Source organism: Nannospalax galili, unplaced genomic scaffold (genome assembly GCF_000622305.1).
Source record: "Nannospalax galili isolate Female #2095 unplaced genomic scaffold, S.galili_v1.0 scaffold627, whole genome shotgun sequence".
Classification (NCBI taxonomy): Eukaryota; Metazoa; Chordata; class Mammalia; order Rodentia; family Spalacidae; genus Nannospalax; species Nannospalax galili.
The window spans coordinates 752,460-778,526 of record NW_008355786.1 but is presented as its reverse complement, the minus strand read 5'-3'; the positions used below and the strand labels follow the sequence as shown (position 1 = coordinate 778,526).

At 45.0% G+C, this 26,067-nt stretch overlaps 1 protein-coding gene across 3 annotated transcripts in view; it reads left to right on the top strand.

Annotated features, from left to right (window-relative positions):
• The window catches only part of Arnt2 (aryl hydrocarbon receptor nuclear translocator 2), a 175,434-nt gene that overhangs the window by 114,828 nt on the left and 34,539 nt on the right, over nucleotides 1–26,067 (top strand). For all 3 annotated transcript variants that reach the window (XM_008853403.2, XM_008853404.3, XM_008853402.2), the window contains exons 9-11: nucleotides 18,466–18,542; nucleotides 19,881–20,015; nucleotides 20,924–20,998. In XM_008853403.2, coding sequence (XP_008851625.1) covers nucleotides 18,466–18,542; nucleotides 19,881–20,015; nucleotides 20,924–20,998 — 287 coding nt within the window. The remainder of the gene's footprint in view (nucleotides 1–18,465; nucleotides 18,543–19,880; nucleotides 20,016–20,923; nucleotides 20,999–26,067) is intronic.

Genomic DNA, 26,067 nt, shown 5'->3' with positions numbered 1-26,067 from the left:
CTGCTACCTGAAACAGGTTTTGAAACTAGCTGATTCTTCCAAGATGAGTGGAGCCTTAGCAGTCACTCCTGGTGCCTCTGCCCTCTGCAAAGTCAGTGTAGTGATTTGAAATGATAGTTACTGTATCCCTATTCCCAGAAATATGCAAATCAAAATTACAATGAGATAACTTTTTTTTTTTTTTTATCTTTTCAAGACAGGGTCTCCCTATGGCCCCAGCTGTCCTGGAACTCACTATGTAGACCAGACTGGCCTTGACTTCACAGAGACCCGCCTGCCTCTGCCTCCCAAGTGCTGGGATTAAAGGCGTGCGCCTCCACACCCAGCACAATGAGATAACTTTTATCCTCACCAAAATGACTAAATAAAAGACAGGTAATAACAAGTGTTGGTAAAGATGAGGAGCAATTGGAACCTTCCCACTTTGCTAGTGGGAATGTAAAATAGCATAGCCACTTGGGAAAACAGTTTCAAAATGTTAAATTACTCTGTGACTTAACAATTTTACTTCTAGATATCTGCCCCAAAAGGACTGAAGAACTAAGTCTACGAGGAAATTTATACACAAATATTTATTCATAACAGCCAGTGGGTAAAAACAATTTGAATATAATCTAAATGATGAATAGATAAATAAAATGTGATGTAACCATACAATGATTTACTAAAGCTCTGAAGTATTACTATGTGTATAATAATCCCAGTAAGCAAGCATTCAAATGAAAAAGGACACACAGCCTGTGATGGCAATATAGTTAAACAATGTCAATACCAGCTTAGTGATTATAATAAATGAAGTATCTTGTAATATGCTGCTCATTGGCAGGCAAATGAAAATAAAGAATTGTAAAGTGGTTTGAACTTCTTACAGCATTGTCTCTGCTGGGTAGTGGGCAATAGATTATGCTCATGATAAACTGGATCTCTGTTATAGGGAATGATGCAAGAGCCCTGTGCTGGATAGCTTTAGTGTCAACTTGACACACCTGGGTTGAGGGACCGTGGCCATGTCTGTGGGACATTTTCTTGATTGTTGAGTGATGTGGGAGGGCCCACTGTGGGTGGTGCCACCCCTGGGCAGGTGGGCCTGTGTTGCATAAGAAAGCAGGCTGAGCAGGGGCCAGGGGAGCAAGCCAGTAAGCAGTGTTCCTCCATGGCCTGTGCTCCAGCTCCTGCCTCCAGGTTCCTGCCCTGAGTTCCTACCTTGGGCTCCCTGATGAACTGTGACCAGGGTGATGTAAGATAAATAAACCCTTTCCTCCCCAAGTTGGTAGTGGTCAGAGTGTTTTGTCACAGCAATGAAGAACAAACTAGGACAAGCCCTCTCTGACCCACGCAGAGCTCTATAGTGATCCTGCTTTATAGAGAGTGAAGTTTTGTTGTTGCCCCACAGGTTGTGCCTCTGACCGCCTATCTTTCATAGATGGTTTGGTGCAAGATAAATTCTAGATACTCTTTAAGATTGTCAAAGAACAAGTTTTCTATAGCCAAAATTATCATTAGCACTTTACTGCAGTTCTTAGATGTACATCCTAATCATAATAATAACAGTAATTAACACTTGAATGTTTACTGTGTCAGACATAATTAGAAATACTCAAGACAGACGCTAGGTGTGATGGCATGTACCTTTAATCCCAGCCCTCAGGAGACAGAGGCAGGTGGATCTCTGTGACATGGTATTTGGAGAGGTTTTGAAACGGGTTTTGAAAACAGCTGATTCTTCTAAGATGAATGGAGCCTGGTTCATATCATGACTTCCAGGTGGGCTGTGGCTAGGGAGACCCTGTCAAAAAGCAATCAACAAAAAGACCCAAAAAAGGAAAAAAAAAGAGAAAGAAATAGAAATGCCCGAGACACACTACCTCACTGAACACAACAGCATAATGGATTCAGAAAAGTATGAAATTCAAAGCTCTGAAATCTGAAACCACTATCTTGGTCTGTGTTAGTTTGCTACAATAAAATATCACAGGCTGGACAATTTACAAAGGAAAGCAGTTTATTTCTCACAGTTCTGAAGGAAAGTTCAGGACTAAGGGGCTGCATCTGTGAGGGTCTTCTTACTGTGTCATGGGGTATGAGGCACAGCGTGTCACGTGGTCCCTCTCTTACAAAGGAACCAATGTGAATGACATGGGGTCACTATAGGATCTTGCTTAACCATCAGCTTCCTAAGGACCCCGTCTCATCTCCAAATACAATCAACATATAAATTTGGGGCTTTAAGTTTCTAACTCATGAACTTTGAGGAGACACTTTTAAACCATAGAATCCATAGTTCACAAAATTGTCAGGATGTTGTTTGCTAAGGGTCTGAGTTCTCGTGGAGGACAGGGACTCAGAAGGCATCCAGCCCTCAGTATAGGAGATCCATTCATAATCCTACAGTGCTTCAGAACTGGGAAGACTCAAGGAATACGAGTTTCCAGCAGCTGAGTTATACCCAGGTATAGTCCAGTAACAACATGGGGCTTCTTGTAATAACATGGCTGCTCCTATCTGCTGGCCAGGGGAGCATCAGGCAGTGCTTGAGAAACTGTATTTGTGTTAAGAAGTTGTTTGATAAAGCAAAAATAAGAGCAAGGTGGCCGTGGCCATTGGTGGGAGACTGGCAACTGTGGCTCAGTTCTCCAGCATGTATGATGGCCCATTATGGCCACTGTTAAGCAAGGTTCTCAGGGCTACAGTCCACAGGCCCATCCTTCAGGAAGAGCTTGGATGGATGGGAAAACCAAGGTGTGCATAGGTGATGATGGGAAGCTATGTTCAGGACAGTCAGCCTGGTGATAGAAGAGTCCCTAAGCCAACTGGGGTCAGGAGAGACCCCCTGGAAGGAGCCCATACCAGAGCTGAATCAGCACTGACAAAGTCTGCCTCTCATGATCCCTGCCTAGGGGACGCCTCGTTGCTGTTGAAGTTGAGCAGTCTCACTACATCAGCCAAATTCTTCTTCCTCTTTCTGGGCTCCATGTAATGTCTTCCTGACCCTTTATTGGAGTGCCAGGCCCATAATCTCACATGAGTAATGCAACAAACATGGTCAAACTCACTCAGCATCCTTGTGGATTGGGGAAAATGGAGGTTGTGGCCCAAGGGGAAGTCTGTGGCTTCATTCAGAGGAATGTAGCTGGTGCTGCTTGTGTCCTGTGACTGCTGGTATCGGCTTGTGTGGGGGCTGAGGGCCTTCTTCTTCATGAAGTCTTTAACACTGGTCCTTGAAATTGCCACATAAGGAATGATTGAAGGAGCCAGGGTGTTTCATTTGGAGAAAGTGAGACATGATTTCTGTCTTCAAGTATTTGAGGGGGTGTCATATGAAGGAGGAATTAGTCTCACTTAGGATATTTCCAGAAGACACAATTTGTAGCCAAAGAGGAAAGTTACAGAAGGTAAATTTTAACTCAGAAGAGAGAGAAGAGCTTAGGGCATTAAAAATGTATAGATAGATACATTAAGATATGGACAAAAACAGCCTCACAGTTACCTGCACATTAAAACAATTTGATACCATCCTCTCTTACCTTCTAACAGGCAGAAGGCAGGAAAGACAAAGCACACAATATCAGTAAGAAAAAGACACTTCTTTGCACTGCTGTCTGGAATAGAAATTAGTACAGCCCTTCTGTAGAATAATTGGGCACTTGAAACTTGGATTCACATTTGTAGGAATTTATTGTAACAAATCAACCAGAGATGTGTATGAGAGTGTGTGTGTGTGTGTGTGTGTGTGTGTATTGTGTGCTTAAGCATTATTAATGATTATGAAACCCCCAAATGATTCTAAATTTCAATTATAGAGAATTGGCTGAAATGATGAGGTACATCTCTGCGACAGAACATTGGAGATATTAGTTAGCAGGTGTCCTAGTTACTTTCTGTTGCTGTAATAAAACATTCTAACCAAAACAGCTTGGGGAGGAATCGGCTTACTGCTCACAGTTTTTTATCAAGGGAAGCCATGGCAAGAATTCAAGGCAGAAACCCGAAGGCAGGAATGAAGGCACAGACCACCAAGAGCTGCTCCTCTGGTCTGTGCTCAACCTGCTTTCTTACACAACCCAGGATACCTGCCCATGGATGGCAGTACCCACATTGGTTTGGGGCTTCCCACATCAATTAGCCATTAAGAAAATGCCTCACAGACATGGCTGTAGGCCGATCTGATAAAGGTAATGCCTCAGTTGAGGTTCTCTCTTCTCAGGTGTGTCAGGTTGACAAATGAAGCTATCCAGCACAGCGGGCATTCTTCCAAAGGGTATTTGAGAACAAAGCAAAGCACTAAGAAGCATTTAAAGAGGCTATAAGACTGTGTACCTTGGTTTTAAAGTTATAAATGAATAAAGCATATCTACACATTAAAACTAGAATATTATTCACTGTTATTTCTGTATATCAGATGTTGGATCTTTTTTCTTTTCTATTTCTGCATCTTTCCAAGTTTTTCCTTGATTTTATTATTCAGAGAAAATGATGTTTTGAGACATTAATCTGAATTTTCTAAAGAGGTATTTTGGAGGAATCAGATTGAGTGGCTTAGAGGGAACTTGCAAGTATGTCTTTTCATCTGCTTCTTTGGTCCATTCTTGTGCTAGTTGGTCTTGAGTACAGAGGTTCTGGAGAAGAAGGTTGTCTTCCTTCTTCATGATGACTCCTGCATGCCTACAGGGAGCTTAGCTGACCCTGCTGCTGCTTTCATTCTGCCTTGTTCTTGATTGACAGCTGCATTCCCAGTACATATAACACTAATAACTGTTGGCATTCTGCAAAACCCAGGGACATGCTATGTTCATTTTCTCACCCCAGTGTGTAGCTCAGAAGACTGTATCGTGTGTATCCATGAAGACTTGATGGATGGATGGATGGATGGATGGATGGATGAAGGAGATGTAGAAAAGGAAGGGCTCTCGGCTTCAAAAAAGGAAAGAAATCTTGAACCCTTAGAGGGATCAGTGTGTGAAAGAATTTCTTGTCAAAGTTTCTGAGGAGTTTATAGAATTCACTTTTGTGGAACTCTTTTAAGATGGTTAAAGACAGCCATGTGGCCTCGATGAGGTAGCTGAAATGAAGTCATGACTCTTACCCCATCCTAAGGTCATGGAATTGGGGCACTGGAGCATCAAACTGCTCTCTTTAAGGATTAAGTGATGACTTGTAAAGTTACAGTGGTGACCTCGCTTGCTCACATAAGCTCTTTAATCGTAAACAATGACCAAATCATGAAAATGAAGATTTATAACATCTAACTGAAGTTACTATAAATATCAAAAACTGATCTTAAAACTCTGCAAAGGTAAGGTGGACTCTGCAGAGCAAACCAGAGCTTCATGGGCATATTCCTTGACAGCAGCTTGTAACACATGCACTTAGGCCTTAGTCGGTTAGCTGTGCACTCATGGATCTTTCTTCCTTCGTGTCAACCCTTTGCTTTCTAGTTTGCTTTCTGTTGCTGTGATGAAACACTGACCAAAACCAATTTGAAGAGGAAAGAGTCTATTTCAATTAATAGGTTATCTAATTCATTATTGAGGGAAGCCAGGGCAGGAACTCAAGGAAGGAGTTTGAAACAAGAATCATGGAGGAGCTCTGCTTACTGGATTGCTTCCTCTGGCTCATACTCAACTAGCTTTCTTACACAACCCGGGACCTTTCTGGAGATGACACTGCCCACAGTGGTCTGGGCCCTCCTACGTCAATTAGCAATCAAGAAAATGACCCATAGTCATGCCAATCTGATAGGGGAAATTCTTTAATTGAGGTTCCTTCTCACGTGACTCTAATTTGTGTCAAATGGACAATAAAAACTAATCAGTATTCCATGTTATACACACCTGATAGCAGATTCTGGCATATTCCAGAAGCCCTTTCTGTAACATAATAGCCCTCCTAATTAGGCCTTACATTTTATATTATACAAAGTCCATTTATAATATTCAGAATATGAGTAAAACAGAGCATCCCAAAGACAGTGAGTTGTTTATTTATCAGAAATCACCCATAATAGGGTACAGTTTGTTTATTTATCATCCTGCAGTTATCAGAAACCACCCATAATAGGGTACAGTTCCATGTTGGGGGTGTGTTCAGAGTCCAAAGGACGCTGAAGTTCTGAAGGTATGAATTGCTTTCACCCATTGCCACTACCTCACACCTTGCCTTTCTCAGAGGGCTTATCTTTGAGCAGAGGTCATTTCTAAAATGGAGGTGTAGCTCAGCACATAACAGTCCATGAAGAAGGTCTGGTTACCTGGCAGGATGTCTGCACAGGGGAGCCAAAGTCTGACCCATGCTAGAGAGCTTGACCCCTGGGCTGGTGACTTACCCCCGGGGACAGTCCCATTCTAGGAAGGACTTGCAGTTGGCACTAGGTGCTTTCTCACTGGCAAGATGTTTCCTTTTCTCACTTTGTTGCTGACTTTCAGTAAGATGTGGCCAGAGCATGCCACAGGCTTGAGGTTATTTTGTAGTTCTGGCCAGAAGCCTCTGGGGTCAGGCCAGTGCTCACACTTCAACCAACAGCTCAGCCTGCCATGAGCTCATCTTCAACAGCTCTGGGCTTCCTGCAGCTTGCTTATGGAGTACTGTTTGTTTGCCTACCATGTGACAGTCTCCAAAAACTGCTTGCCTGTATTGAGGCCACCAAGTCACAGGCAATGGCTGTACCCCTGTGCTTCCCAGCCCTCAGCCCTGCCCATGTGACATGCCGAGGACCTCCCCAGACATCAAAGCCACCACACTGAGGCTCCCAGTCTTCTGGCTTCTCATTCTCAGACACAGCAAAATGACTCTTCCTGTTACTTCTATAAATATTTTCTGAGCTCCTACCACAGACCAGGTTCTTTGTGAGGTCCTGGGGATCTTGAGGTGAGGCTTACATGGTACCTGCTCTTATGGAGCTCATAATGCAGTGGAGGAGCAGACTGACTTTCAGGTCATTGCAAAGCCATAGGTCAGGGGTCATAACCAAGGCACACGCTGGCGCATGTCAAGGCAAGCTTGTCACACAAAAAGAGAGCAGCACTGAGCTGAAACATAAGCCTAAAAAAGAAAGGTTTTGCTAGTTAACAAATATACTGCAGGCTTGGAAACTAATGTGGACAGGAGAGGTCATAACAATTACATTTTTCATTGGGGAAGAGTTTGCCATGTGCTAACTCAGTAAAAAGCCCTTGACCTGCTTTATGTATTTAATTTTCACAAGCACCCTGATGGGGTGCAGTCGCCATTATTGCTTTATTTCTGCAGAGAAGATACCTAACAATAGCATCGTGAGGCAGTTAGGTCAGCACACAGGGCTAATATGGAGTAAGGTTAGGATGCAAGGTCAGTATTCATGATACCCTCATGACCTATGAAGGAAGAAGGTGCTGAGGCTGGGGAGTGGGTGGACCAGGGGATAGCATCAGATCTTGGGGCTCATATGCTAAGCATCCTTCCCTATATCCTGTGTAGAGTCCTTGGAAGGGTTTGAAGATTATTATGTAAGTTACATGCAACCTGCTTGAAGGCAGAGGACCAGTGAGGTCTACTGCTCATATCTCACCTGGGAGGAAACTGAGGCTGAGGAAGGCAGTGTCTATGCTGATGAAGAGATGTGAGATAACTAGAATAAAGCAGATTCTAGGCAGCAGCGGTGGCAGTGGCCAAGGTCCACAGCAGGCAGGTGGGAAAGAAAGCTGTGACTCACACCCAGGAGGTCTGACTGCAGAGTCTTCGTGCGTATACGTTAGGCCTGATTGGCACCTCTTACTACCCCAAAAGTGTGCACCTCATCTGGAACTTTTGACTGGAATTTGAACTTCAGCTATTTGGACTTTGTTTTTGTTTTGTTTTGTTTTGTTTTGTTTTTTTGAGAAGTATCTCTGTAGTTCCAGCTGGCCTAGAACTTGCTATGTAGACCAGACTAACCTGGATCTCACAAAAACTGCCTGCTTCTGCCTTTCAAGTGCTGAGATTAAAGGTGGGTGCTACCATTCCTGGCTAGTCATTATTATTACTTCATATCACCTATCTATACTGATACCTGTCTATCATCTGTTACCTACCCATCCTCTCAAATCTACCATCTGTCATCTACCTACAAAATCTTTCTTTTATCATCTATTAAAACTGCTGTCTGTCTGACCTCCACACCTATGTGCATATAGGCAACACTCGTTAGACTCAGTGGGTTGGTTTTTAAAAACAAAGGAAAAAAGGATATGAAGTTGGGAAGAAGGAGAGGACGTGGTGGGGGTGAATATAATCAATATATGTGGTATTCGTGTATGAAATTCTCAGAGTAAATAAAAACATTAGATTTTAAAAACTGTCATTTATCTGGCATCTATCCATCCCCCAAACTGTCATTTATCTCCCATCTATCAAAACTGTCACCCATCTACTGACTAGCATCTAGCACCTAACTTTCTACCACTTGCATGTTACTCCTTAGTCAGGTGCTCAGTCGACTTTGCTGGTTTCATTGCTCACTCTTCTCTCTCTTACACCATACTCCCACCATTCCTTGGTCCATTGCTCCATGCCAAAACTGTCCTTCAAATAATTTCCATCAGGAAGGGTGATCAGGAGGTCAGGTTTTTGTTCAAATCCTTAATGAGGTTCTTTTTGTTCATTTTAATGAGTGGGCCACTTCAGCTTACAGACCTGAGCTCTCGCTGTGGGAAGTGTCCTGCAGGCTTCAGAGTCACCCCGTCTCAGGCACTCGGCTCACGTCTCAAGTCCCATGCTCAGTTCCTGGGTCTACTCTGGTCCCCACTTAGTTTTTTCCCCTATATTAATTTCTTTGTCCTTTTCTGTCAGAGTCTTGGAAAATTTCTTGATCTAGGTATTCTATCCATAGCTCCCATTTACTTTTCTTTAATGTGGCAAGTGTGCTTTTCATCTGAACATAGCTGATTAAGCCAGTGTCTTTTTGCAAATAACACATCCTCTGGACTCCCAGAGGAGTTGACTTTAGATTTTTCTGTCCTCCTTTGATAAAGAGAATGGAAACGTTACCTCTGTTTCCTTACCTTGGTGTCCTAGTTTGTCTTCAATTGCTGTAATGAAACACCCTGACCAATACCTACTTGGGGAGGAAAGGATTTATTTGACTTATAAGCACAGTCAGTCATTAGAAGCCAAGGCAGGAACTTGGAGCAGGAACATGGAGCATAGACCATGGAGGAACGCCACTTACTGGCTTGTTCCTTTGGCCCATGCTTTCTTATACAATCTGCCTAGGGCTGGCACCACCCACAGTGGGCTTGGCCCTACCACGTCATTCAACAATCTAGAAAATGCCAGAGGCCAGTCCAATGGAGGCTCCCTCTACACAGGTGTGTCTAGTTGACAACTAAAGCTATCCAGCACACTTGGCATCCTCTCTTTCAGATGCTCTTGGTTTCCCTGTAGTTCATCTTAGACATGTCACTGTGTAATCTCCATTCTGACCGTTGACAGTGGTTCCATTTTCCACCCAGCATGGCTTCCAGGAAGATCTTGCCTGGTCTTGACAAGGGCAGAAGAGTAATATTTGGCTTTGTTGCAGTCTTGGGGACACCTGAACAAAGTTTTACCTGTCTGTTCCCTAGGTCTGGGGTGGGGTAGCAGATGATGATTCAAAAACAGTCCCAGTGAGAATCTTGGCAATTCTCTGCCAAGTGTGTTTTCTAGGAGTCCTAGGGCGCTTCCTTGGGACCTAGCCTTGCTCTGGATTCCTCTCAAGCCAGGGTTCCTCTAAACTTGTAGACTGTCATGCTGTGAACCCTTCACTCCATCCCCAGGCAGGCACAGGGGCTAGGGCTCAGCTCTCCCTTTCTTCAACCCCATCTGGCCTGAACCATGCATCCCAATATTGCCTCGCCCTTACTAGCCTTCCCAGGTTTCCAGTGCTGAGATATACTTCTCCCTCTGTCAGACTCTGGCACTTTCCATTGCAATTTGAGAGGGACAGGTAGTTACAAAAGCACCAGTGCACTTTGTAGCTTTGCTTTCCAAAATGGAGGGTGCACTTTAGGATCACCAAGCAAGATCCCTGAAATACACGGTACCTACAGGTCATCATTTTTCAAATTATCTGCCAAGATTAGATATAGACCACAACAAAAGGATTCCATACACTCCACTGGAAAACTTCACATTCTGCATTTCCCTCCTGGCAAATGGTACTGCATAGTGCAGTCTCTGAGAACCCTACAGTGATGAAACCTCTTTATCTTTGTTCAGACTATTTCCCAAATGTGTTTTTGCAAAAGTAATTTCTTCTCTAAAATTGATGAATATTTCTCAAAAAAGACTCTGGCCGTATGCCATGTGCAAGCACCCTGAATTTTTTGCATTTCCCCTCCTCCGCCTTTTATTTTGTGAGATGAAAAAATATGTCTTAATTTACATGTGAAGATAAAGGTCCAAGGACAGCCTCTGCCCAGAGAAAATGAAAAACAGCCCCACTGGGTTCCTGTAATCCTGGGTAAGGAATGAAGAAGCTCTAAGGCTAGTGCTGAGTTCTTTCCCCAACAGCAGTTTCCAGTTCCATCTCATTTGCATTGTTTATATTCTCTAGATTTATTTAGAACTGGCAGGAGGGAAGAGGCTATCCAAGGAGGAGGAGGTAATTTAATATGGGGTGAAATGAGCTTGTGAAGCCGATTAAGAAATCACTAAAATCTGTTAGAATAGCTGGAATTATCCTGATCATATTAAAAACCACTTTGCAGTTCCTGCCAGGAAGCGCTCCCTCCTGGCTTCTCCCCTCCCATGCTGGCATTCAGCCATGGCCCTGTGGCCCTCCTCCAAGCACTGTTCTGTTCTCTGTGACAGTGCTCAGCACGTGGCATTAGAATGACCTGGTTCTGTTTTCCCCACTGGATGGTGGACTCTGGACAGTGAGAACAGGCTCTCCTCTGCAGCACCGTTGAGCCCTTACCTGGACCTTGTACCCACAGAGAGAACCTGGGGCAGCATGACAGGCCAGCACTTCTCATCCTGCAGAGGATGCCCTCAGGTACTTCTGAATCACAGTTGACCCTAGGACCATGGTCCAATTCATGTGGAGCGACCCTTTAGCCAATGAGGGCTCAGCCACAGGGGGAGCTGGCTCAGTTCCAGGATGACCCCACCTCTTCTGTTAGTGCTGAGGATGGCATGGTTCCTCTTTTACCTCAGTGAAAACAAGATCTGGGTGTGCTGAACTCCTATGTTGGGCATAATTCTGATATTTTGTAGGCATTTCCCATTGAATTGCCCACAAGGCACCATGAAAAAGGGTATTCATATATCAGTTTCAAACAATGATAATTCTGATGTATTGTGGCCAAAGGCTTTTGCCATCAATGGCAGAGTCAAGATGTTCCTTATCACCCTAGAGTTGAAGCTCATTATTAGTGGCCATCAAGTCATACTGCCCCACAGGCACGTCTTCCATCCATGCCAAGCCTGATGATCATTCTGCTTGAAAAATCCTCTCCTGGAGCCAGTTTTGCCCCTCAGGGTGCTCTTCATGAGGCCCCCAGACTTCCTGAATCCCTGACATCCAGAGAGATTCTTGTCTCCATCGTTCAAATACGGAGATTTGTACCTTCCCATATAGAGAGTAAATCACAAAGCTCAGCTCATGAGTACTGATAATTCTCTCCAATGGATGCAAATGTCCACTCTGTTCCTAGTGCTCAAGCCACAGGTCAGTTTCTAGAAGGTTCTTGTGAGGGACCAATGGGAGAGGCAGGAAAGATGCTGGTGGCAGGCCACCCTGCAACAGGAAGTCAGTTCACCCTTCTGTCCGGAAGCTCTGCCCTCTCTAGCATGCACCTGTCCTCACCAGTGCTCTTCCCATGATGAGCTGATCACCATCCCGGAACTGAGAGAGATTCTCATAGGAATAGTCACTAGAGTCATTTTCACAGATGGAACCAGTGACTGTGAATTGTTAACCTGTGGGAGCTTTGACTTTTTTTGAAAAAAAAAAAAAAAGGTTCAAAGATGATCAAGGCTGCTCATTGCCAAGATGAACATGTCATAGGGTAGATGTCTAGAGCAGGGGCAGGAGGAAAGACTGGGAGCAGTGAATGTTAGGAGGTGTTTGCAAAGAAGAGAGATTACTGGGGCTCCATAATAGTAATGATCTCTTGAAGCAGCTACAGAGTAGGGGAGCAGGAGCCACTGGAAAGAGGAGTGGCCACTGTTGGGGAGAGTCATCATGATGAAGGAGGTTCCTTGGGACAGTTCAGATCCCATAACCTGTGGGTCAGCTGGCAAGGGCTAGGCCTTTGGGTGAGAACAGCACTGTTCTGTGGGGCTGAGTAGAAGGAAATGGTTTAGGTGTCAGTTAGTTTGAGAGAAGTAAGCAGAGCAGTGGAAGCTAATCCTCTTGGACAAAGGAAGTACACGCCATGGCAGTGAGAGGGGATGGCCAAACAGGGCAGTGGGTCACTGGAGAGGGAAGAATGAACAGAGCTTGAAATCATTAAGAAATTGTCAGTGCCAGAGGCCCCAGAGTGTCCAAGGAGAACATGGTGATTGGAAGTGGGGTGTGGGTATCACCCCAGGTGGGTGGGTAGCAGGTGCACAGCTGTCTGGAAGTGGGGGATGGAAGGCAGCTGTGAGGCTGAAAGTGGCAGTTAATACCCCCCAACCCATACCTCCCTTGGGAAAGGGCCACTGCGTTCCCATGGCAACCACCACTCCTCCCAGATGGTAACCTGAACTTGAAATTGTGCAGAGGACGTGGTCAGGAAGCCTCAGTCTACCCTTCTCATTCTTGATGGGAAGACTGGGTCTAGAGCTAGGCAACTATTATGAATTCACTCCAGATACCCACAGTAGACTCACCATGTCTGTTGATAAGCTAACCCTGTATTTCCAGAGCTCTACTACTAGAAATAAAGCTTTGTCTTCCAAGTCCAAATCTAACTGGAAAGTTCTTTCTTGTGCTCTGTCTACTAGGCCACAGAAGGCACTTCTTGCCCTCGTGGTTTGGTGGTTGTGCACTGAAAAGGAACCATGTGCCTTTGCCTCTGCCACCGTGAGGCACATCACTTCCCATCTGCTATTTGAGGGGCAGGGCCCTGAGTCTGGATACTGCTGTACCACACTCATATTTATGGCTTTGCTGAAAAACAAGGGACAGCATAAGAAAATTTCCCAGGTGTGGGAAACCTACCTTTATGAAAACCAAAGCATCAAATACTGACTGGCCTTTTAGAAATTCTCTCTCAGAACTCACAATCCTCCTGCCTCCGCCTCCCAAGTGTTGGGGTTACAGGTTTATACCACCACACCCACCTAATTTTCTGTCTTTTAAAAGAAGTTACAAAAACACCAACCATGTTCATTAATACAATTTGGAGAATATAGAAAACCTTGGAAGATAAAGTAGAATTCACCCATAAGCCCATCATAAATTGTTTTAAAAGTTATGAACTGAACAGTAAAAGTCCCCCTTTATACCTTATTCCTATCCCTGAAAACTCAGTTCTCATTCTAGAAGTTTTTACTCTTAAAAAATGGAGCCCAGGCTAGAGAGATGGCTCAGCGGTTAAGGGCATTGTCTGATCTTCCAGAGGATCCAGGTTCAATTCCTAGCCCCACATGGCAGCTAATAACCATCTGTAACTCCAGTTCCAGGGTATCCAGTGCCCTCTTCTGACCTCTATGGGAATTGCATGACATGGGTGCACTTACATACATGCAGACAATACACTCATACACATAAAATAAAAATAAATTTTAAAAAATTTAAATGTAGCTCATGTGTTTTGTCACATAGCCTAGCTTCTTTTTAGCTTACTGTGATTATCCAAAACATGTTTCCAAATCATTACGTACAGGTCTGCTTCAATTTTTACATGGCTGTGTGATAGTCTACCGGTTGTTCATTCCAGCTGGGAGCATGCAGTTTATCTTGTTTGGGTCTCTACTAGGACTCGTGAAGGTTGCACACTGCAGAAGGTGCCTTTCAATGGGATTCTCTACGCACAGATGCTGGTGTTTCTGAAGGCTAGTCTCAGAAGTGGTACAAGAATGATAAATTTAAGTTGCCACAGCTACCACCAAAGTACCCTGCAGAAGAGGTAGGAGTGTCCTTTCCCACCTTCTAACAGTGCTAGAAGTTTCAGCTTCCATTTAGGAGACATTCATAGAAGAGCCGTGAGCATCACTGGCCGCCCCATCTCATGCTTCTAGCCACAGACTGAACTAGTCTTAATATTTGGAGTGGAAGCGGAAAAGAGGTGACATTTTCTGCCAGTTGTCCTTTGTTAGTGGAACCGAGCATCCTTCCTGGGCACACTACCCTGTAGGCCCTTCTCTTTGAATTGCTTGTTTGTGATATATGCTCTTTTCCTCCTGGGTGATTTGTGGGTTTCCCATTTTCCTTCTAGGAGGTCTTGATTCCATTAAGTCTTGATAGATGTGTGTGTTACTAACATCGCCTTCCAACCTGACTTTATCTTTGACTTTCTTTTATGCTGTTTTGTGTTCCTAAGTGGAAAAATGAGTGCATGCCTCTCCTCTTTGGAATTCTCATTCCAAGCACTACCTCTCAACTCAAAGATGTCCCCCAGGCTTCCCTAAATACGTGGAACTTTTCATCCCATGGGGCTGCTGTGCTGTTTGTTCCTTTTTCAGCTCTTTTTTTGTTTTTTGTTTTTTTGGGTTTTTTTGCTCTGTAAGGATTTACTGGCAGCTGAGCCTTCGTTTTTCTTTGCATGTATTATTTTTCTGCTGACCTGATCCAATCACAACTTGCTGTTTCTTATCTTTCATGGTAGAAAGGCCAACAGCAGAACTTGTCAGTATCATGGATGAAAGGAATGCAAATGGGTACATGAGGGCAGCTGCATGAGGGCAGCTGGGATGTCTGGTGGGGCTGCCAGATGAATGTAAACTGGGGTCTTAAAGGAGAGGCCTTCCACCTACGGGGGTGCATGCAGCCTTCAGCTGGTGACTTGGAAGGTGACGTTACATGTAACTGTGCTCTTCGTTGCATTATCCTGTCCCGTTTCCCCCCTGGTGCCACCTACAATCACAAGAGCCCTTCCTCCAGTCTCTGCTGATCTCATCATATGTACATCACCCAATTCTGATAAATCTGTGAAGCCCTGATCGTATTCTGTCAGCAACTGCTTTCCCAACCACTGGGTTTGCCTGGTCTTGGATGCTCTATACTCAGCATTACAGCAGCTTTTGCACCTATCGGTCTCTCTTCTCACCTTCTCCAAAGGGGTAGCACTGTCACCCTGAGATGTGATCCATAAGATCACCAACTTTACCAATACCGCAATGCAGAAATTTTTATGTAATCATTATTGAAAGAATTTATAAAACTTTTTGTTTAAAAGTTTTGAAATGGCAGTTGGATATGAGTTGACGTTTCCCTTTGATTACCTGTTTGAGACCTGCCTCTGTAACAAGTGGGAGAATGCCCGTGATCCATTGCTGCTGCCCATCACAGATACAGAAAGGTATTCTCTAGGCCCATGATAATGTTTGTGGGTGCCTGATAGCTTAGTCTAAAAGCAGTATTTACCTAATGGAGAAACCCTGGAGCCATTTCTAAGATCAGAAAGAAGACAAGAATGCCCGCTATCTCCATTATATTGAGACATTACACTAGAGATGCTAGTCAGTGCTATTGAATAAGAAATCCTAGCGGCAAATGATTATATAACAAAAGGAGAAACTGCTTTATTTTCAGACTACATAAGACACCTGCAAAAGCCTCTGAATCTAGACTAAAGCTTCTGAAACAATGAATTCAGTGACACAGCACAGTGCAATGCTAATATACAAAAATCATAAACTTTCATGTGTGCTAACAATGAACAGAAGGTATAATTGTGGAAAAATCCAATTTACAACAGCATCAATTAAGAGTACATAATTTGGATAATGTAATAAATGTAAAAGTACAAGTATATATGAGGAAAATTTTTGAACATTTCTGAAAAACTCAAAGAGATGATGAAAACATCCACTGTGCTTGGGTAGGACAAATCAGCACTCTAAAGATGTCCTTTTTCCAGAGTTAATTTACAAATTTAGTTCAAATTATTAGCAATGCCATCAAACTATTTTATGACCTTAGACAATATGATACTATGGTTCATCTGGAAAACTGAATCTTTAAGAGTAGCCAGAAAACACGTCAGGGGAAGCTCAAGCAGATGTTCAAACACACAGTAATGCCTCTGGGGTTCAGATGCAGTGACTCTGAGGCTGGGATGGATAAGTGACAGGTGCAATAGAAGGGAAAATTCATAGTTAGACCCAAGCATCTATGGGGATTTACTGCATGATGAAGATGGCATCTCAGATCACTGCACTAGAACAAATCTCAGTGAGACAACTGAGGAGTCACGTAGACAAAGACATACATACATACATACATAGATGTGTATCTCACACCCTATGGAGGAGTAACTCCAGGTGTCTAAGCCATCTACTTGTGAAAAACAAAACAAAGTAAACATCAGAGGAAAGCTAAGCAAATCTGCTTTAGCCTCTGTGTGGGAAATGGCTAATTGTTGCTCAGACTCATTGTAAGCAAACTCAGGAGACAACATGGGAAAGCATAGCCACCAATCCTTCCATCCACAATGTAAAGACATCTCCTAAAAATTGAGACATGGCTTCCTATAATCCCATCACTTGGGAGGTGGAGACAGGAGGATCATAAGTTCAAGGTTATCCTTGGCTAAATACCAAGTTTGAAGCCAGCCTGGGATATAGGAAACCCTATTTCACAAACACAAAAAAATTGAGCAACAGATGACCAACATCCCAACAGGACAATGGGGAAGAAGCATGAACAGGCAATTCACTGAAAATCAAAATATAAAAGCACTTTTAAACATGAAATAATGTTCAAGCATAACCATAATTACAGAAATGCAAATTAAGTCATCTTTTCTCACCTGCCAACCTGACGAAAACCAATGTGACAGCACATTCTGTTGGCCAGGACTGTCGAGAAACAGACCTTTCTGGCATGCAAACGTGCAGCCCTTCTTGGGGGAGTTTTGTCCAAATAGAAGTATATCTGTGCTTGACTCAACAATCCCACTTTTAAGCAACTGCCCTGCAGATACACCAACAATGGGAAAAAACACACACGTGCTGGAATGTCCACTGCTTCTAACTTTACAGCGCTGGAAACACCTTGCTCTTCACACATGGGGGCTGGTTGAATAAACATGGTGTATCAGCACCACCCAGAGCTAGGCAGTTCTGAAAAAGAACCACAGAAGAGCTAGCTCTATGAATAAATCTGTAGGAATCCTATGACACATTCTGTGTGTTTGTATGTGTGTATACACATGTACATGTATGCACAGATACACGTTTGTGTGCAGGTATGTATGAACATGGACGTACATGTGTGTAGAGGCCAGAGGAGAACCTCAGGCATTGTTCCTTGGGTGCTACTCACCTTGTTTGTTTGTTTGTTTGTTTGTTTGAGACCAAGTCCCTCACTGACCTGGAATTCACCAAGTAGTCTAGGTTAGTTGGTTAGCAATCTGCCTGTCTTTGCCTCTCCAGTGCTGAGATTATACATGTACAACGCCATGCTCAGCTTGGTTGGATCACCCCAGTTCTAGGATCAAACTCAGGTTCTTGTGCATGCAAGGCAAGCACTTTACTGACTGGGCTATCACCCTGGCCCCCAGGACATATCTGAGTGTATTAAGCAAAGCTCAGAAGAGCATATACTATATACTGCTCTTGGGGAAGAAGAGAGCCTCAGCAAATATACACATACCCTCTCATTGTGCACAAAAAGCATAGCAGGATGAACCAGAAACTAGAGGGATTGATTGCTACTTGAACACAGTAAAAGAAGGAAGAGGGACATGTGATATTTAAGGTTCCCTTCCGACTGTGTGGAGGGCTATGCTGGACTTTGTGGCTCCATCACAGTGAGCCCTAAGTCCGACCACATGTGGAAAGGTCGATTCTAGGCATTCAGCAGGATGAAAGGAGGGTTTCTGCTTAACCACACTTGCCCTCAAGATATGGAAAACTTGCACCCCTGCAGGAGTTCCAACCAACTGCTGATGTTCTACAACCTTACACTGAGAGGGACCCCAGAGGCCAGGCCCTTCCTAGTCCTAACAGATGACTTTGCTGATCAGTGAAGACTGCTTTAACCAGCTCCTTCCCATCCAGAGCACTAGATCTCACTGCTGAATCAGCATGACCATGATCAGCATCTCCTTCTAAGCCTTAAACACCTTGATGTCCTCAACATGGGAAATAGTAGCAGTCTTCACAAATTAAGAACTTAGGCTTCAGTGTTTTTGTTTATTCTTTTTTCTTCTGCCTCTTGATTTTTGGTCAACAGAGAAATAAACCATTTACATGATCAGGAAGACCTATTTAGGCAGTGGATCTGTATTTTCTGTTACACGAATAAAATCCTGGGTACTTCCCCCACTTAGCCAGTTATATTGGGTGTGATGATGATGCTGGTATATCTCATTTCAGGAATGACAATACCTGAAGAAGATGCTGATGTAGGACAAGGCAGTAAATATTGCCTTGTGGCAATTGGGAGACTCCAGGTAAGCAAAACCCCTCAGTCTTTTTCATCTCTGATGAGGCCTTGCTATTGCACAGGGGAAGAGGCTGTGGGTTTGAATATCTGTTCATTTGGAACTCCTATGTGCTCAGTATTCATATTGGGTTTTGTGTCTTGCTCTGGGACAAAGCTAAGGCTAAACCAAAGAAGGAAGGGCACCATGACTGATTCACTGAAGAGGTCTTGCTGTGCGGAGGGCTATCAGCCCATCCCCCACCTATACCAGTTACTGCAGAGCAGAGTTCTGACAGAAGTCACATCCTTCAGTGTCTCCCCAAGGTCTTGTGGGACAAAGGCCAAAGTCATCATCCCAACCTCCTCTCTTCCCTTCTTCCTGTCTCACCACCTTCTCTTCCCAAACAACACTGTTCCCCTTTCAGGAAGCTACCTCACAGTTCACCTCTGTGGGTATTCTTGGGCTGTTTCTTCACCTGGTATTTCTTAGTTGCCCTTTTGCTTTCAAAATTCCTTTTTCTCCTGTGTACTTCCTCTCTTCTATCCTTTAAGACCTGACTGAAAGACTGCTGATTTGCCTCAATTAAAACTAACTGTCCCCAACCACAGTGTTCCCTCCTGGTAGAGTTCTCACCTCAGTTTCATTCACTGTGTGTTTACTGTGGCTAGCTGAAGTCATGCTCGTGCCTGGTAAGGCCCTCTGGGACAGAGACATGTCTTTCATCTTGTAAAAATGTAATCGCTCCATGTCTGATGCACAGTGACCACTCTGTCAGCTGGTCCATTCGTTCTTCCTTTGATACTGAGGATTTTTCCAAACTGATGAGGAGTATAGCAGACAGCCCAGAGGCTCATGCTTCATGTCCCTGGTCTCCTAAGTCTAACCATTTTCAAATGAATGAGCAATTTCATTCACATAAGACAAACATTGGGTCTTCCTCACTGGTGTATAAAATAAGAATATGGGTAAATTCAGTCCAGAAATACATAGTTTCCAAATCTCTAAACCAATTACAGAGGCTCATTTGCCATTTTCAGTAAAGGGGAAAGGCCTGAGAGGGAAAGGGTAGTAACCCTTCTGAGCATCAGCCATTGCCAGACATGGTGCTGAGGTTTAACAGGCAGTATCTCCTTTGGCTTCACACGTGCCCTATGGAATTACAGATTTCATTATTCCCACTGATTGATAAGGAAACTAAAGCTCAGAAATGTATGCCCCATCATTAAAGGCATCACAAGAGCTATTTGACCCCTTCACACACATCTTCCCAATGACACAGAAGGATGTGTGGACATCAGGCCACATGGCTTATTTGTCTCTGCCTTCATCAGCATCTCTTATCAACCTTCCTACCATCTACTCCAGGTTACCAGCTCTCCCGTGTGCATGGACATGAGTGGCATGTCAGTGCCCACGGAGTTCCTGTCACGGCATAACTCTGACGGGATCATCACTTTTGTGGATCCAAGATGCATCAGTGTGATTGGCTACCAACCCCAGGTCAGTGGATAGCTTTGAACTCCTGACAGATGGCTAGAGATTTAACTGTCCTCAACATGCTATTTATCTCATTTGTTCAAGATACAGCACAATGACAGGCCTTCAGCAAGCACAGTTATGGTATGATAGCCTCATTTTGCCACAACAGTTTCCACTCTTAACAGTTTCGGTTTTCGTAGGCAGCACGTCTGTCCTTGGGCTTTCTTTGGATGTTTTTAAAAATATGTTGATTACAGTTTGCCTCTCCAAGACAAACAGAAATAAAATTGCATTCTGAAGCCGCTGATCTAGCGCCAAGCAAAATTAGAAATCGGTGAGGACTGAGCCAGGGGATGGATGCAAGGAAGCCAGCTCCTCCACAGACAGAGGGAGGAGGATCACATGCTTATACCTATGGTAGGCAGGCTAAAGGAGGGGGCTTCATAGGCATGTAAACAACACCTTTGCCTCCCAGAAAATGGATAAGAAAAAACTGGAAAGTGAATCCCAGCGCTCAGGAGGTAGACACAGGCAGATCTCTGTGAGTTCCAGGCCAGCCTGATCTGCATAGTGAGTTCCAGGCCAGCTGGATCTGCAAAAATAATGCGAATATAATACTCATGTATAAAATTCTCAAAAAATAAAAAGAGGGGCTATTAATTCAGTGGTTAATAACACTGGCTTCTCTTGAAGGGGACCCTGGTTCGGTTCCCAGCACCCACATGGCAGCTAACGAGTTCCAGGTTACATGACAACTTCTTCTGACCTCCATGGGCATTGCATGACATGGATACACTAACACATGTGCAAGCAATACACTGTCTCAAAAAGAGACATAAATTAAATAAATAAATAAATAAATAAATAAATATAAATAAATAAAATGGAAAGTGGGCTTTGGGGTTATTAAAGCTGACTGTTTTCTTTAGGACCTTCTGGGAAAGGACATTTTGGAATTCTGCCACCCTGAGGATCAGAGCCACCTGCGGGAGAGTTTCCAGCAGGTACTGCTCACAATTATTGCTACTAACACCCAGTAAGGCACCTGGGGGCATGGTGAGAGGGATGGAGTCCTGCTGTGAGCCACTAGGCTGCAAGTGCCCTCCTTCAACACCAGTCTTCCCTGTTGGGAGGGAGCTCAAGGCATAAAGGCAAGACACAGGAGGAAGTCATTGTTCTGTGGCAAAGGAAGAGGAAGATGGTTCCTGAAAAGAATCTCCCCAAGCCCTGAGGCTGGAGAGGGTGACTCAGGAGAAGAAGCAGGAGCAGTTACCCAGGGGAGAGAGATAAGCACAAAATAAGACAGCCTGCCAGAGAGATGGGACCATGCCAGAGATGCAGGTGTGGCCTGCCAGGAGGATCTTCAGCAGCTGTTGGGGTTGGCAAGGAGGAAGTGGCAGGTCATGCTGAGCCTGACCAGGCCAGGGGCCTCCTGTGCCATGCTAAGGGGTCTAAGTTCTCTCTCTGGTCACTTAAAGGTAAATGGGGGTTCCTTTAAGGAAGTAAGCAGAATAATATTTTGAAGAACCACTCGGGAACCCCACGTGCACAAATAACTGAAAACAAAGACGAGTCAAGAGACCTTTAAAATGAAGGGTAAGAGGCAATGAGTCCCAGAGATGGGCAGGAGCTGTGTGAGTTAGACATGGGAAGCAACTTGAGGGGAGCGATAGAGATGGTGAGGAAATGGGAGCTTGGCAGGACAGGCACCCTAATACTGGTATCCTGCACACTGTTTCTGTTTGCTAAGTGCCTGGGCTAGGCACACAGCATGGAGTCACAGGAAGAAGGAATGTGGGCTTCTCACTGAAGCAAAGGCCTGGAACACCATACCATCAGTAAAAACCGAATTCAGAGTGTGGCCTGCCAGCACCGGACAGATTAGGGTGAGGGGGGGCAGGTACTCCTCTCTCCACTAGACTTTTATGTACTCCAGGAAAAGGAGAGAATGGTCATTATAAGAAAATGGCTTTCAGTCACTTTCCAAGAGGGGGAAATAGGCTGTCATCCATCTCCAGTATGGATTTAACATTTTGCCTTGGGGTATCTCAGGCCTAGTCCATGGAGAGCCTCTCTATCTGCAGAGACATAGTCCTCCAGTTTCATACTTATGTGGCCAGAACTCTAGGGCTCCACTTCTCCCTGTTCTCAGTTCTGTTCTTCTGTCATCTATTTCCAGTTCCCTTCCACTTCTGGTTTCCCTCCCAGCTCTTGGTGTCCTGTGTGGTTGGCTTTTCCTTTTCCACCCTCTTCTCCAGCTGTGATCAGAGGGTCTGGCCCCAACCATCTTTTCTTCCTATTCCACCTTGTTCATGTCCTCAACCATGGGGCATCTCCAACCCACCTGCCCTCCAGCTCCACCCCTGCCTCCTTCCAAGCACCTGAGTGCCCAGGAACCTCCAAACCCAGAACACTGGCTCTTCTCCCAGCATCCTCTCTCCCTCACACTGCTCCCCCTGCTCAAGAGAGAAGCTCAGCAACTTCCTTCCCTCTTCCCTTAGCCGCATACCACACAACAGGCCCTCTTCCAACACCTCCATCACACACAGTGACCTCACCCTGCTCTCTCCTGTCACTCCACCTCCCATCTGACAACTTCAGAAGCTCCCTTGCTGCCTCTGCTGTCATTGCAGTCCCAAGCCATTCTAAAAACATAAACTAGCTTTGACGATGTTTTTACTTTAAACTTGTCAACAATGTTCCAGCTATGTAGAATCCACTCCAAGTTTCTTCCTATAGCTTCAGGATTTGCATAAGCCACACCCCATCTTGTCCTCTTTTAGACACTACTCTTTAGTCACACTGGCCCTCTCTTGCTTTCTTGAATATTCTTCCTGACCCCAGGGCTTTTGACCATTCCTTCGTTGGAATGCTGTCCTCTACTCTTCACATGACCAATGTCCTTCAATCCATGCCATCCATGAGATGTCACCACCAACTAACAAAAAGCCCCAGCCTCCTCCACCCCTTGTTTCTCCTCCACTCCCTATCCATTTGTTCGTTTTCAATCTCCTTTATTGAAATCTGGCTTCAGTGAGGGCAGGCTCCATGTCTGTGTGTGTCAGTGTCATAGCTGCAGTTGATCATGGAGTCCCACAACAGGGTAACTTGGAACAAAGCTGCCTAAGCAGCTCAGAACCTGTAGCAGGTGGCTCCCATTTGGGGAAAATGTGAACTCGGGTTGGTGAGACTTTGTGCCATGTTTGCTAAGTGTATGGAAGTAACTTTGCATAGACAGCTTTGGGCTCAGTTGGTTTCATCTTTCTGGATATATGAATGTTAATCTCTCTGGTAATGGGGCCACCATCCTGTGTCCAGTAACTCTCCAAGTGCTTTTTTGTATGCTTTCCCATGGAATCCCAACCCTACTCCATCAGTGCTGTCACTGTTTGGTATCCCAACCCTACCCCATGAGTACTGTCACCGTGTTTGTTCCCCAGTAGACTCCAGGGCTCACAGAGTTCTGTTTGCCCACCTGGATCACACAGCAACGCCAGGGCCTCTGGAGCGCTTATGTCTCACTGAGACTCTATCCAGAGGCACATCTGACCATCTAAACTGTACATGCCACCAGAACCTAGATGGTTTGAAAAGAGTTGAACATCTCAACGTACCTTGGTAGCCAGCTTCAGTAACTCAGTCTGAGACCAGTTACCTCATCCCTTAGGCCAAAGGGAAGCCAAGGCTGTTGAACCAGACCTGGCAGCCCCAGCCCAGGCCCAGGGCATATGGGCAGCTGCTACAGCAGCCACAGGGACATCCCAGGACACGCCCAGCCTTGGCCTGAGCATGTGTTCCTTGGGCTCTGGCCACCAGCAACTGAAGGGAACCAGTGTTGTTAAAGGGAAGTGGTTTGTTCTTGAGAAAGCTGAGTCAGCCCTTGAACTCTGGCTCTAAACAAAAGCATTGAGTAGCCCAGACAGGAAGCTTTTAGAACACACACAAGTTCTGGGTTCAGTACGTTAAGAGGGTAGCCTCCCAGGGGCCAGTAAACTGTGTCTGTTTCCAGAATCCATTTCTCAGTTTACCAAGAGGACAAATGGAAAGTGAAATTGGGGGCAGGCTTCTACCCCATCCCTACCCTTTCTGTTCAGACATGCTCCATTATTATGGCAGTGGTGGTGGTGATGACTGGGATAGTAATTATTGTGATGGTGATAATGATGGTGATTGTAATGATCGTGATGGTGATGCTGCTGCTACCTCTGACTGTATTGATGGCAGTGATGGTGATAGTAGTGATTACAATGGTGACATTGATTGTGATGATGGTGACAATGATGATGGTGATGATGGCAGTGATAATGATTACAGTGGTAAGTATGATGGTGATGAGCGTGATGGTGATGATTGTATGGCAATGATGATTATGTTATGGTAATGATTATAATGATGATCTTGATGGTAGTGACAGTGGTGATGATGTTGGCACTGTTTGTGGTGGTGATAGTGATGATTATGGTGGTAGTAAGGATGGTGATGGTTGTGTTGATGGTTGTGATAGTAATGGTTGTGGTGATGAGAGTGGTGGTGATGATAGTCATGACAAAGAGCTGTTTTCACAGAGAGCCAAGATAAGCTAGGTTTTATGGTCTTGGCTGTCTTTTGTATCACTAGTCCTATAGAATCATAGTCAGATGCATCACTCTGGTCTTAAGGCATAGACAGTATTACCAGCCCTACTTATACAAACAGTTCAGTCCCCCATCACCTCTTAGCTTTTTCGCCTCCACACAGTTGTTCATGTTGTACCGTCTGCTCAAGGAGAGCTGTCTCAGCGATCACCTAGCAGTTGTACCACCTGACAACATACCCACCTTATACCTCGTCCCCAAGCCCTGTCCCCCGTCCTGGAACCCTTCAGGGTCCCAACAATGACAGACTGCCTCCTTCTAGCCCTCTAGGTGACTCTCTGGCATCCGATGGTAGCTTTATACGAGACTGTGTGGGTTACAGTTATCTGCACATCTCTCCTGCCCCTGCTGGCTAAACAGGCCCAATGGGATAGAACCTCTTATACATTGGCTATAAGAATTCTGGACAGGGTGTTGAGGTCAGTAGATCAAAGACTCAGGCCCTGCTTTTTCTTCCCCATGGTTGTGAGGCCTAAGGCAGGTATTTGTCAAGTCTAAAGCTCACTTTCCATATACATAAAATGTTGTTGCAAAGACTTGAATAAACTCAATAGGGTGTGACTGGCAGCTCCCTTCCTCTGTTTTCTACCCACCGCTCCACTGCCCACATTTGTGCCCAGCTGTTGGTCTCTGAGACAGAGTTAAAAAAAAACTCACCCTCTTAGGCATTCCAGTTGGAAGAAACAGAAGGCACACACCTTCCACATGCTCTGTAGGCACAGAAAACGTAGGTCTGTATCTGGTATAGACACCAAGGGAGCCCTTCAGCCTGCTCACCTGAGAGACATGTGGCTTTGACCTCTAGCCCCTGTGAAGGAAAAGGCAGGTTCCTGTTGTGAGGCAGACTATCAAGCAGCATCCTTTGAGTGGACCAGCTTCACCTCACCCCAGTCAGCTTCCTTCTGTGTGGTGATAAAGACCTCTGGCTATTGATTGTTTAGTTTCCCCCAAAGGGTCTTGTCTGTCTGATACTCTGCAGAGTGGCTATGCCTGGTTTTCCCCAGGGGCAATGTGGGAGAAGGGAGCCACTTGGTTACTTCTGCTCTGTCCTGGGACAGCAGGCCTGGGACCAGCAGGCCATGGAGGTAGCTTGAGAGGTGTGCTTTAAGTGCTGCTCTGTGCCAGGAGCTGGGCTAGACTAGGCTAGGTGAGGCTCAGTGACTATGTCCCCAGGCTGCCTACAGTGTAGCAGAGACTACCAATTCCCACAGGGAGCAGGCCGCAAGTGTGGTAAAATTAGAAGTTAGACTTGGCCTGGCAGGACCTGCTCTAAGTCTGCAATCACACCCAGGGAGCCTGCAGACTTCAGCCCTAGGATCTGGGGCATGCACACCTGCAGAGAAAACTCCTGATCACTTTATCTTGTTGTAGGGGACAATCACAGCCAGGCCAGATTTGTCAGTCATTCTGTGCCTTCTCCTTCCCCAGTTTATGCCTCA